The sequence below is a fragment of the Apteryx rowi genome, unplaced genomic scaffold (assembly GCF_003343035.1).
Source record: "Apteryx rowi isolate R43461 unplaced genomic scaffold, aptRow1 scaffold_26, whole genome shotgun sequence".
Lineage (NCBI taxonomy): Eukaryota > Metazoa > Chordata > Aves > Apterygiformes > Apterygidae > Apteryx > Apteryx rowi.
The window spans coordinates 4,194,009-4,206,888 of record NW_020448974.1 but is presented as its reverse complement, the minus strand read 5'-3'; the positions used below and the strand labels follow the sequence as shown (position 1 = coordinate 4,206,888).

At 42.6% G+C, this 12,880-nt stretch overlaps 1 protein-coding gene across 4 annotated transcripts; it reads left to right on the top strand.

Annotated features, from left to right (window-relative positions):
- Window positions 1-798: 798 nt before the first annotated feature.
- On the top strand, window positions 799-11,501 carry PCTP (phosphatidylcholine transfer protein). 4 transcript variants are annotated; one of them, XM_026067505.1, is made up of 7 exons: window positions 911-971; window positions 2,913-2,987; window positions 4,535-4,652; window positions 8,427-8,506; window positions 8,842-9,013; window positions 9,704-9,771; window positions 10,286-11,501. In XM_026067505.1, the coding sequence occupies exons 3-7, from the start codon at window positions 4,610-4,612 to the stop codon at window positions 10,349-10,351; spliced, it is 429 nt and encodes a 142-aa protein (XP_025923290.1). In that variant the 5' UTR covers window positions 911-971; window positions 2,913-2,987; window positions 4,535-4,609; the 3' UTR covers window positions 10,352-11,501. The 4 variants fall into 4 exon arrangements, with proteins under 4 accessions (XP_025923288.1, XP_025923287.1, XP_025923290.1 ...); XM_026067503.1 differs by lacking the exon at window positions 2,913-2,987 and having other exon boundaries at window positions 799-971; window positions 4,538-4,652; XM_026067502.1 differs by lacking the exon at window positions 2,913-2,987 and having other exon boundaries at window positions 799-971.
- Window positions 11,502-12,880: the final 1,379 nt, after the last annotated feature.

The following is a 12,880-nucleotide window of genomic DNA, read 5'->3' as shown; positions in this document are numbered from 1 at the left end:
TCCAGAAGTTTTCTGAAACTCTCACAAATTGCCTGTGCAGGGATTATACTCAGCCTAGGTGTCCAAAACGGAGCCAGCCACAAATCCTGATGCTCAGCCTCCAAACCAGCGGGCTGGACGCGCAAGGGGCAGCTGCCACAGGCCAGCCCTTTGCCCAGGAAGTCGGCGGCTCGGCAGGGCGGCTGCAAAGAGCAGCGCCGTGCTCGGGGGCCAGCGGGGCCTGCGCCGGGCTGCAGCGCGCTCCGTCCGTCGGCAGGTTCGATAAACCCCACCGCTCGGAGCGGCCCGAGTCTTCCCAGGCGCTGCGTTCACCAGGAAAATCTCACGGGAAGGGGGAGAATAAAGCTGGAAGGAGCTGTGAAGCTGGCAAAGCCCGCAGCATCGTTACAGGCGCCGTCCCTGAGGAGGGCCAAGGCCAAGGCCAGCGGCTGCCTCGGTCCGCGGACGCCCCGCGGGGCTGCTCCGTCGCCGCGAGCACTCGGCGCCCACCGGGCAAGGCCCCGAGCGACCTCCCTCGGTCCCACCGTGCGCTCGGGCAGTATACGGATCGTTTAAGATTTTAAGGGCAGCCCCGCTCGCTCGGGGGCCGTCGGAGAGCGAGGCCCGTCAGTGGCTAGGAGCAGCCCGGCGGGAGGTGCCGGGGGGAGGCCGGCGACACCCGCGCAGACCCGCCGGCTCCCTCAGGCCCGGCGCGGCCCCCGGGGCGGGCCCGGCGCGGCGCGGCGCGTCCCGTCATGGCGGCGGCCCCGGGGGAGGGGCGGCGGCCGTTGGCGGCCATGGGCGGGGGCGGGCCCGGCCGCCGCCATCCCGCGGCGCGGAGCATGGAGGAGGCGCCGCCGCGGGGCTTCTCGGAGGAGCAGTTTCGGGCCGCCTGCCGGGAGCTGGACCAGCCGGCGCCGGCGGCGGCGGGGGGCGCCTGGCAGCTGCTGGTGGAGAGCATGGGCGTGCGGATCTACCGGCTGCTCCACGAGGTGGGCGGGCCCCGGGGGGCGGCGGCGGCGGCTGCCCGGCCCCGGCTCCGGCCCCGGCTCCGGCCCCGGCCGCGGCCCCTCGCCGCGAGGCCGCCACGCCCGCGGCTCCGTTTCCGCGGGCGCCCGGGAAGCGGCTTTCGCGCTAATGCCATTAAGTGCGCAGGGGGAAGCGGCTCGGCCGCGGCGGGCTCCGGGGCCGCGGCGGGCGGTGCCTTAAAAACACCTTCCTCATCCGCGCCGGGTCTGCTTCCCTGCCTTCCCCTCGCTCCAGAGCTCTCCTTAAACCGAGTCTCTGCCCCCTAAAATCGGGAGGTAGCTCAGAAAGGGCACTGATAAAATTCCCCTCTCTTGTGAGGACTTACTGTTTCTTTTAAGAGGATAAAAAGTTCAGACTTCCAGACGTGCCCAAACTACCTCAGTAGGCCGGCTGGCATAGCGGTGTTCCAAACCCGACGCACGTTTCCAATTTAATAACGGGTTTTGAATCCATCCTATTTCTCTAGCTTTGTGATTACTGCTTATAAAGCTTATATAAGCTTATTGCTTATAAAGCTGGGCAAGTTAATGCTATTTGTCATTTCAGCTTTATTAAATGAAATATAACTAAATTACACTTCCAGTAAAGATGATGCTAGGTGATTTTTATTCCTCCCCCCACCCCGGTTTGCCGGCACTTCTCAGTTGCTTCACTACTGTGCAAGTCTGAAAGCTGTAGAGATTAATTCAATGTCCATGCTCAGCTGGAGGAGGGAGACTGATTTCTGAAGTGGTTTGTTCAGGGATACCGGACTGAAGTTGTAACCATCTGTGAGGCTTCCGTTTGCCCCCTTTCCCAAACTTGGGTATGGCGACAGTGCAAGCTGCAGTGCTTTACCAGGTCTGACAGCTCACCTCGACTTCTGCACATGAAAGACCTAGAGAAATGGCAGATGATGGCATCTTCTGTTGTTAGGCCTCTCGTTAGCCGATAAGGAGGGGAGAAGGAGGCCTGTGTACTATCCACATAGCTAGTTCTGCCAGTTTGTACCGGAGGAACAGTTGTGTTTCACTTCCTGGTTTGTAATGCCTGAACTATTCCTCACTTCTTTCGAGAAGTCCCCCTCTTTCTGGGAAGTCCTGCGAAGGCCCACTTTTCTGACATAAATTGGTTCTTGTGAAGGTCTCCTCAGAGAAAGATGTTCTTTCTTTATGCACCTGACTTAGCATGCTTACCTGAACTACAGGTTTCACTTAAATGGCAAGGGATACATTGGCATTAAATGCAGGCTCAGGAAACACAACTGCCACTTAAGACTGGTGGCTTAATGGCCCTGTTTCTTGGGATGTTAGCTTTCAGAGGAAAAAAATAGCAAAGAAAACAAACAAACAGGTCATCCTGGTGTGTGTGAAATGCAAAGCTGGGTAGGGAAATCTGATTTACTACCTTAAAATTGTCATTTTTTTACACCTCTGGATATTTTTTTTTCCTGTGGTTAAAAAATCCCTACTTATAGCATGGAAATGGCAAAAGGTAATAGCAGGACAAGCTTATCAGTGAGTGCATATAGCAAAGGCTTGCTTGCAGTGTTTATCCTGTATTTAAACAGGAATTAAATATGTTGAAATAGGAGTTACTAGGAGCTTTGCTTATGGAGTAGGTGAAGTGAAACTTTAGGTCTGGAGCTCATCAGAGAACTGTAAATGCACTGTGTTAATTAAGCTTATAGTAAACCGGCTAATTAACTTAGGAAAATTGGGGGCTGGATTTAGCCTAACAAACGGAACCAGGAGTCCATGGGAGATGTGTACTGAAGCAGCCTGTGTTGCTACGGCTTTGCTGCTGTTGTATATATTGAAATTGGCCAGACTGAAAGCCACTTGGGCTGCTTCTTTTGATGCTTCCGTATGGATGGACTGTTGAGTTGACTGAAAAACATTTACATTTTCTTACCTCTTGTGCAGTGATCCTACCTGCAGATGTAAGAATGACTGGACAGATATTGTGCACCAATTGGGAAGCTTAACTCTGAATGTGAGGTAGAATCCTTTGTGTTGAATCAGAAGAGTAGGTATTGCAGAACTTAATTGCACTCTGTATTTAACTGCTTCTGAATTTTGTGACAGTAAATTATATCACCACCAGGTCTTTTTTAACCTTTGGAGGTTCCATCTATTGCATTTTCAAAGACCTATACTGTAAGCATATCTCCTGATAATCCTGGATCAAAAAGTATTACAGGCACTTCTGGCTGCCTGTTGGGTGGTACATAAAAGCTTTAGGAGCAAACAAGCTAATGTACTAGTTCGTGTTCCTAAAGCTATACTCTGTTTGGAAGCGTGAAACTATAGTCTGTTTTCACTAAGGTACAAAGCACAATGCTACACTAAATCTTTGATGCAAGCTGTCATGGTTTAAATGAGAGGTAATTACTGTATGGCTTTCTTCTGCCAAACAGATGAAGAGAGGCTAAAGACTGCAAAGAAACAGTGGGTGTGCTGAAGAATAGCTATCTTTGAATATTGACTGCAGAATTAAAGTTTTGGGTAGGCTTGATTTGTTACCTCTCATGAGGCAGTTCAGAATCAAAGTCCAGGAAAAGAATAGAAAATGACTTCAGTTGCTCAACAGAAGAGCAGCCGCAAGACATGGGGCAATAAAACTTTTCTAAATTACCAGAAGGATAAGGAGAAATATGATTTACTGTTGTCCAGCCTACAGTAAATGTGTATTTCCATGCGTCAGATCAGATCAACCATTCATTAACACAGTTGTATAATTCTTCCCTCCCTTTCCTTGGGAATGCTTGAATTTCACTCCCACACTGTATCCTCAAAATACTCTCATTGTTTTAATTTCGTTCTGGACTGGTACTAACAATAGTGCAAACATTGCTCCGTAGGCACAGATGGAGTTTCCATATGTTGAGAGAAACATTAAAAGCATTAACACAGGAGATATCCTGCACCCCGCCCTCTCAGTACAGACAGCTTACAGAAAGAAAATAGGTAATACTCAAGGCAAATACATGTAGCGTGTATTACATAAGCTGAAAATTATAAAACTTTCATGTATCACAGTGTGCAGCAAGAATAATTTGCAGCAAGACCTACTATTCTGGATCATGCAGCACTTGGTAACTTCTTGGATATGGTTGAAATTCTCAGGTCCCTTATATAGGCCCTTGAGTCCCTGCCATAGCAATTAATGTGCATCTTCTGGTGAGCTTCAGTGTGGGCAGGATTTACTGCACACTGACCAGTGAGGATGAAAAGGGATGGGTGCAGGGGAAGAAACATGCTCCCTTTGGAACTACTTATGAAGTAAAAGGGTAGCTGGTGCAAGGGAAGGAACAGCCATTGCGCTGGGCAAGCCAGCCTGTCTGCATTTAAAATTTCATGAATAGATCAAAAAGTTGAGCAGTTAAAGACTGAATCTTGCATTGTTTTTTGAACACTTACTTTCACAGCTCTTGACCGTATTTGTAGTACATGCCCCACCTAACAGCTGAAGGAAGCTGTTCTTTCTGCTGAAGAATACTTCCCTTTCCTGTGTGACTTTTCCTCTCCCAATTCTGTTTCCACAGCAGTCAGGACTTTATGAATACAAAGTCTTTGGTGGTCTTGCTGACTGTCCACCAGAACTGTGTGCAGATGTCTATATGGATTTAGATTTTAGGAAACAGTGGGATCAATACGTTAAAGGTAAGCTGATCTAGACAGTTTAAAAGCAAGCTTTATGTCCACGCTGACTCTTCCCGCTAACACTTTTCTTCAAAGATATTTTAAAGCTGCTTTGTCCAAAGGACTTGGAGCCAGACTGGAGTGTTCTTTAAGATAATGTTGTGCTCTGCAAATATACAAGTTAACACTGACATGGAACAGCTAACATCTAGCTACTACATACCTGCCTTTTGGAAGGAGTTCTTTCCATATTGGTTAAAGCATCCAATTGGCCTCACTTGTACCAGAGCACCTTGCAGCCTCTAATACAGTCATTCTCGTGATTCCTAAGTTAAAGGTTATTAGATGTTCTGGGGAGAAACGGAGATCACACCTTTTGTGTATCTTTGCATATTGCAGCCGAGGTTTAAAAACTGAAATGGCTTGCAGCAGTTTCATGTAGGATGGAGTATCTTTTTCTGAACATGTTCAAAAGAGTTGGTTGTTCTTGGCACCTTTTAAAATTAGAAATTCATGAATCTAAGGAGTGATTACTAACTTAGAGCTCTTACAGAGAACTGAATAACTAATTCAGTTTTTTTATTTAATATTGCCTTTGAAACAGGAGGCTGAATCTGGATATCCATGTGATGTTAAAACATTTTGAATGTTAAGTCACCAGTGACAAGACAAGGATTCAGCTGATGCAGATCTCTGTAGCGATCCATCCATTTTAAAGATGGAAGAGACCTCCCATTTTAAGCCTGTGCTTAAAAGCAGTTCAGGCCTATAAAACTGAGACACATGTCCAAGTGTCTTGGTGAGCAAAGAACAGTATTACAAAATGAAAGACTTGTTAAATGTTGTACTTGTTAAGTCTAGGACAGCTCTATTGTAAATGACTCTATTAGTAATGCCTTTGGCTGTACTGGTACAGAAACCCACCTCTTTGGCTCCTTTCACCACTTGGTTAATGTTCAGAAGCTGTGACCTCATTAGCAAAAGGTGTTATCTGTCATAACGGGAAAGAGCTTTCTTGTAGAAAAGGCCTCTCTCCTATAGATGAAACAAAGGAGCTGGACTCCAAATACACAGATATTGTTATAGTGTATGTCAAAAATGCCTTGTTAGCTTAGGTTACTTTGGTAGCCTTAGATTTTGATTTAAATGCACTTAAGAGAACTGACTGCTTCACTTCTTAAACACTTTCTATTTTTTGTAATGCCTTTTTAGAGAAAAGAAAGGAAATAGTTGGGGGAAGCTACACCCTTAAACTAAAAGTTAGATAGTGTTGCAGCGCTGGCCTTTATATCCTTTATGTGACCATGATGTATTCATCTGTGTATTAAAATACTTGTGCTGGTATGTAAAGTTAGTGTTTCATGGAAGTTAACTCTTTAAATGCATAAACATAAGGTTTTCCTTTTAGCTTAAAATTTGGTACAAACCCACTCATTCTGTAGACGTGTATAGATGATGCAATAGTGATAGCCAACCTTTTCTATGAAAACTATATAATGCTTGCTTCTTCCTCTCCTCACTCTGAATATTTAGGGGAGAAAACAGAAATAACTTCCATTCAGAAAATTCATGCTCTTTGCTTTATTGTTCATATTCCTTTTTATAGCTTATACAATAACGGCAGTCCAGAAAGGAGTTCTTTGCTGACCTGCTGGCTCACATTAAACTGAAAACATCACCAGAGAAGCAGTAACTGCCTTTTTATTTAGAAAGGTAGCTGCTACTGCACTAAACATAAGAGGAGCTAATCTCTGCTCTGTCTTCCAGTTCTGTTCAGCAAAGCTCTTTACGAAGGCCTAACCGGAGGCAAGAATGGACACGATTTTTGAGACTGGTCTTTCTTTACAGGCTGGTGCCTGTTCTTGCCAAGGGTTCGACGGAGACCCCCAGAAATTTTGGCATCAGTCTGCTACTGTTGCATTGCTTTTAGTACCCTGGCTAATTTCAAAGCAGGCCGATGGACATCTACAAGAGCAGTACCTCTCAACTGTAATTTGGACATCCTGAGGCCTGGAGGTCTGGCTACAGCTCCCAATTCAGCAGGGAAGCTCTGACTAAACTGTAGAGTAGTGCCTAAAGTACCACGGGCTCCTATGGCATGGTAAAAAAACATAGTCAAGCCTCAGCAATATAAAAATCTTGCTGCTCCTAACTGCACCACTGTCCTGATTGAGACCACACTTCTTAACAACTTCATGGTCATAACTGATCTGCTAAAGCAACAGATGCTGATGTGCCTATTACAAATATAACAGTTCTGCAATATACTGTAGTAATGATAGGTAAACTCTAATTTTGTGTTAAAACATTATTTTCTGCTTTGATCAAAGCTTTCTGTCCACTAGTGTTGACAGACTAAAGGGAATACAAGTGGATGTGACTTGGCTGCCAATTGTGTAGTTTTTCTGTGTTTGCAAAAATATCCTTGTTTGCAAAAATATCCTTGTATGCAAAGATTAATTCCTTTGAAAAAGGAATCAGTTGGAAATGAAAGTAAAGCTATAGTTGAAAGGTAACAAACCAATACTCCAGTGACCTCTGGTGGAAACCATAATGGTTTAGCTTATTACAGCAACACTGGAAGTACTCTGCATCTGATATTGCCCCAGTCTGGAGAAGAGGACAGGTTGTTTTCAGGGGTGACAGCTGACTTGCAGGGCATACCAACAGAAGCCTAGCTGGGAACACGTTTTATGGGAAAAGCATCTCCCATCTGTGGCATTCTTCTTGCCTTAACAATGAAATTATCTGTCTCCTCTAGCCTTCCTTTCAAAGCTACTTCTTTGATGTGGCAGACTGCATTAACTGTGAAGGATATGTCGTACCTCAGACTGAAGTCTGTGTTCGAATGTGGGAAAAGAATGATCCAGCTGTTAACGTGAACAATCTGGTCTGGCTCATGTCCTTCAGTGTAACTGCACTCATGTAATGACCAGTTCCTGTGCAGGCAGGAACTTGCACTGGCTCAGCCCACTGACTTGTCAGGTCCATTCCCCTGATGATGCCAGTTATTGCCGGAAGAGAAGACAGCTGAGTTGCATGACAGTAGACAGTTGAATATCTCAAACTCAGTTATGTGGTTTGATTTAAATTAAATTTTCTTTCTGCCACACCATTCCTCTCTGACTGACTGAGTCACTGTCACATTTTAGTGACTCTTACATTCCCCCTCTCCTCCCTGCAATTCATCTGCCTTCCAATTGAATTTCCAGGCAGAGTAAAGGTGGTGTAATGGAGGCTGGTAAACTGTTATAGTCTAATGTCCACTATTGCCTGTATATACTGCTGGAACTTCCTAATAGCTTTTCCAGACTTCATTATTTCCTCGTGTAAGAGCTCTTCAAGTATTAGGATGTAGTACTTGTCCTAATTCCATCTTAACTCAGAATCATTTACATGCTTCTGAAAAAGCATACTCTCCTGGTGGTTTAGAATTATACTGAATATACATAGACAAGGAAAACACTTTGGGATGGAAAGGCTTTGAAAGAGTAACAGTCTGAAAGGGAATTTGACTCTTCATCCTCCTGGAATTTTTTTTTTTTCATCAATGAATTCAGTAGCAGCAGAAAAACAAAGACCTCCTATTTTTGTGCATTTGGTTCCTCAACAATCCTGCTGTAGAAAATTCTTAAAATCTTCTACTGCCACAGCCAACACATGACTATCAATTTAGGTATAAGAGTTACACACACAATGTGTTTGTCAGGAATATTCTGAACACTTCCTCATGTCCTGTGTGTTTGTTGCAGTGGGAATTAAATACATCTAACAGTCTTCCTTTCTCAACTGTAGAACTGTATGAGAAAACTTATGATGGTGAAAAAATAATCTACTGGGAAGTGAAGTACCCTTTCCCTCTCTCAAACAGAGATGTATCCTTTCAAGCTTTTTGTTTTCCTTGCAGTTTGTCACCTGGTCATTCAGGAACGTTGCCAATGTATTGACTACTGCTCTGCCGTATTTGATTTAAGATCTTGCAGTGCTCATGTTACATGAATATGAATAGCATGAGGAAGAGTGTGGGTGTTCCTTCTCACAGGCAACTTAAAACCTTGCAAAGCAGAATTATTACTGTGCAGGGCTGAATCCTGTGGAAGCATAAGAAATCACTTGAAGGGGCTGGGATTTGTAATGCGATTCACTTGTCATTGCATCATATGTCAAACTGACACACTGTTTTGACATGCCTCCTGAACTTGGAATAYAGTATGTCTATATTCGTGAATGTCGAGTGATGGATGTTGATGGGCGGAAGATCTGGGTTGTGTTAGCTCAAAGTGTGTCTGTTCCTCAGTGCCCAGAAAAGCCTGGTATAATCAGAGTTAAAAGCTATAAACAAAGTCTCGCAATTGAAAGTGATGGCAAGACTGGATCTAAAGGTAAGAGGTCAAGAAAGTGTGATCACAAGTCATGTAGCCAAGGAATGTATTTATTAGCAAAATGCACAAAGAGATTTAAAAGTTTGAGCAACATACAGTTACTATAAAGTGATATGCAGAACACTAGAGTATTTAAAAATGAATGAAACTTACTGAAAAATTCTGTGCAGTGTTTTACTGTTGTAAGGAAATGATTCTTAACAGTTGGGCTAGGTAATTGAGGATAAGCTACTGATCATTTCGTCCCCCCCAGCCCTCCTAATACTTGTTTTCCTGCCAGTCAGTTGAATAGAGTTGGATAGTAACTGGAAACTGCTTAATTCAGTAATGATTTAAGTAATATGTTTGACAGATTTATAGATAAAAGGGATTGCTAAGAGAGTGACTCCTGACTGAGATGAGTCCTTTAAAGACAACCTTATTTCACAAGACTGGTTATGTGAAATGGTTTGAAAAAGGCTAAATTAGAATTAGGACTCTTTCAGCTCTCCAAGAGTTAATGGGGAATGGCTATACTTATTTGACATTTCACTTTAATACAAGTTGACTTCTTGTATAGAATTCAAGCACAACTGTTATACTTGGTGCTTCAGTCATGCACACTGACAGCTTCTGTCATACAGTGTTAGAACTTGTACTGAAATTATAGCTGGAAAACTGTTCCTGGTAACTCTTTTCTCTCATATCTAGTCTATATGTACTATTTTGATAATCCTGGCGGCATGATTCCATCATGGCTGGTCAACTGGGCTGCCAAGGTAAGTAAAGGTTGACAGCACAATTATCTCTGGCTAATCTGTCCCTAACAGTCTACTCACTGCATCAAAACATGCCTTCTGCATGTTGGGTTGAATTATTTTTTGAAATGGATGCATTGACCCTTCTAGCTCTTATGCAGTCCCATTTTCAAGACTTACTGTTGTCTCCTCTTCTCATAGTAGTTGTCTTTATTTTTTCCTTTGATTCCTATTAAATTCCTTTGATTAGTCAACCATGCAGGTAAATTGGTGCAACAAAAAGAGCAAATCCATGTTCCAGAGCTTAAATGAATAGTCTTAACATTTGCAAACTTCAATAATGCTGTCCACTCATGAAGCATTAAAGGAACAGTCTACTGCTTTGTACCAGATCTTAGAATTGTCCTGTGTTTGTTTGAAAGCCTTGTACTATAAAATAAGGATACTGGTATTATAAAATAGGGATACTGGTCTTATTTACAGTCTTTCTTAATTACATCATAGAAGAATGACTTTTCTACTTTTCTTTTTACAGAGTGGTGTGCCTACTTTCTTGAAGGACATGCAAAAAGCTTGCCATAATTATTCCAAGAGCACATAGGCCACATCAAGCTGATGTGAATTGTTTGATTTCTAGAGTTATGCACTTACAGGAATGGCTATCATACAACACACTGGATAAAATCTACCTCTAACACTGGAAATAATTTTGTTTTAGTTGGCTTATGCCTTGAATTTTATTAGGCCTTTGTTTCCACCTTGAACTGAAGAGCTAGCTATCAACAAGGTAACACCAAAGTCAGCTGCCTCCTTTTCGAAGTACTTAGCTTTGTCTTGACCCCATGCTTTATGCTGATTGTAGGTCAGCTAGAGGAGTTCTGTTCATAAAATACTACATCCTCAGACAAGAGATGCCATTGACCTTGTCAAACAAAAAATGCCTCAACTTGCCCTGAGAATTCTGTGCACGTTATGCCTGGATCTGCCTGTGTGGCCTTGCAGGGTGGCTTCCTACTGACACTGAGTAATGGAACTTGCATTGTCTGGGTGGAAACACTTTTGTTACCTGGATTGGTCATTCTTAAATTGTCTGCCTGCCAAAAACCTAAAAGATACTGAGGGTATATAGGTAAATTACTTGAAGTCTGCAGTAGGAACTGGAACTCTGTGTTTCTAAGCTTCCTTGTGATGGCTTTAAGTCTAGATATAAAAGGATATGTGCCTAAGGCCTTGCATTGGCATCTCAATACCTCTGTATGAGTTACCTTCCATGTCTGATTTAATGGAAACAAGTTATATCTTCAGAACTGAGTAACCTTACCTATAAGGCAGCTTAGATACCAACTTTGAATTGGAAGTACTTCTAAGCTGGATGCCTGCAACTAATTTAGACTTTGTTTCACTCACTTGTGAATGAACTTGATGTGAAACTTGGGGGTTGCTTACCTTTTTGAATTTCATGCTGATGTAAAGACTGGAACTGTATTTCTTGGCTGATAATCTACCAAAAGCTCAGCTGAGCAGAAAATTAAATTTGTAGCACCTTTGGGTGGGGGATAGAGTGGATCAAGGGTGAGAAGGCCTCAATCTCAGGGGTTTAAAATATTCTGCATCTTTGCTAAATCTAACCCTGCTGCTTCTTGTAACTGGGTAGCTGTATCTTGTTAAAAAAGAAATGGTTGAAGTGACTGCCTTTATATGTTGTGTAAATATTTGTTTAAATTAAAACACTATTCTATCCATAGAATGCAGTGCTTTTGTTCCATCTCTCATATTTAAGGCTGGCCCTGCTGGGCAGGTCACAAATRTGACAGGCTGACATCATGTGCTGCTTCATTTTTAAAGCCTTTTGGAAGAATAACTTGGATTCATGAGAATTAAGTAGAATTCCCTGTGTACTGAGGATGTTGCTACCTGTAGATCATCCATTTTCCAAATATCTTAGCTTTGGAGCCCATTACTGAATTGAATATTATGGTGTTACAACTCTCAATCCACTTTAAATTTAGCTGTTAAACAAATTTCTTCTAGTAGGTAAAGAACAGAAACAGCTAGAGAAAATTCTGAACCATCACTTTCCTTAATTTTCCTTAATTTTTGCACCCATGCACTTATTGCAGCTGGATCCAAAATTTTACTTGTATATATACCTAAAACAAACTACAGTTTTGTCATACCAAGAGTATGATGGTGTTTTAATTGAATATATCAAACTTCAAATTACAGATATCCTTTCATTTTTGGCAATGTTTCCAAAAACTAAATTTTTTTTTTAGTAGTGTGTTAGGTATTTAGGAGTTCAAATGCCATAAGCCTTCAACGGAATACCAAAGTAACTTTGGGTCAATAGAATGGATACAAGTGATGTCCTGGAGCAAAGGAGGAACGAGGTAGATTGTTCCAAAAGAAGACAGAAAAGCAAAACAAACTATTCTCAGCCTGAAATAACAGAATTGGAAAAGTGATGAACTAGTTGAGGAAGGATCTTCCTGGAATAATGATGCAAAGTAATGGATTTTTTGTAATGCAAATCTGCCTTAACTTCAAGAGTTGCAAAGTTTACAAGAAATGAGTAGGTAGTAAGCTGGCYGTGTGCACAGAGATGAATCACCTAGAGGTATGAGGGGTGTTTTTTGTTTTCTTTCCTCCAACCATTCCATCATTCTGTTTGGTGTTTAATAAAAGCAACCTTACATGAGAAGGAGTGAAAGTATTTTGTATTCATAGATTCATGATTGCACCTTTGCCATTCTTCTAGAAATTTGTCATCAAGACACTGTATATGTTTGTTTGCAGTGCGCTGAAATGATTAGACTGAGCACTCTAATGAGGCTAAATTGCTCCATTGTCAGTCTCGCTGAAAASAGGATTTCCTAGAGAAATCACACTTAACAGTGTATAATAATATGTGGCATTTGCTCATGTATCCTTATTAAAAGCTACTGCACAGGCAGTTTTTTTTGCTGTATTCAACTTTCCAACTTAAAGGTCACACTTGATTGAACAGAAGCTACTGAAAGCAGATTTCTTCTCTTTTTCACAAGCAACTAACCAATGATGTGAGACGAATGCAGTATCAGATCTTCTGTTAAGTTTAGGTCTCCACTGGCTTTCATGGTGACATAGATGT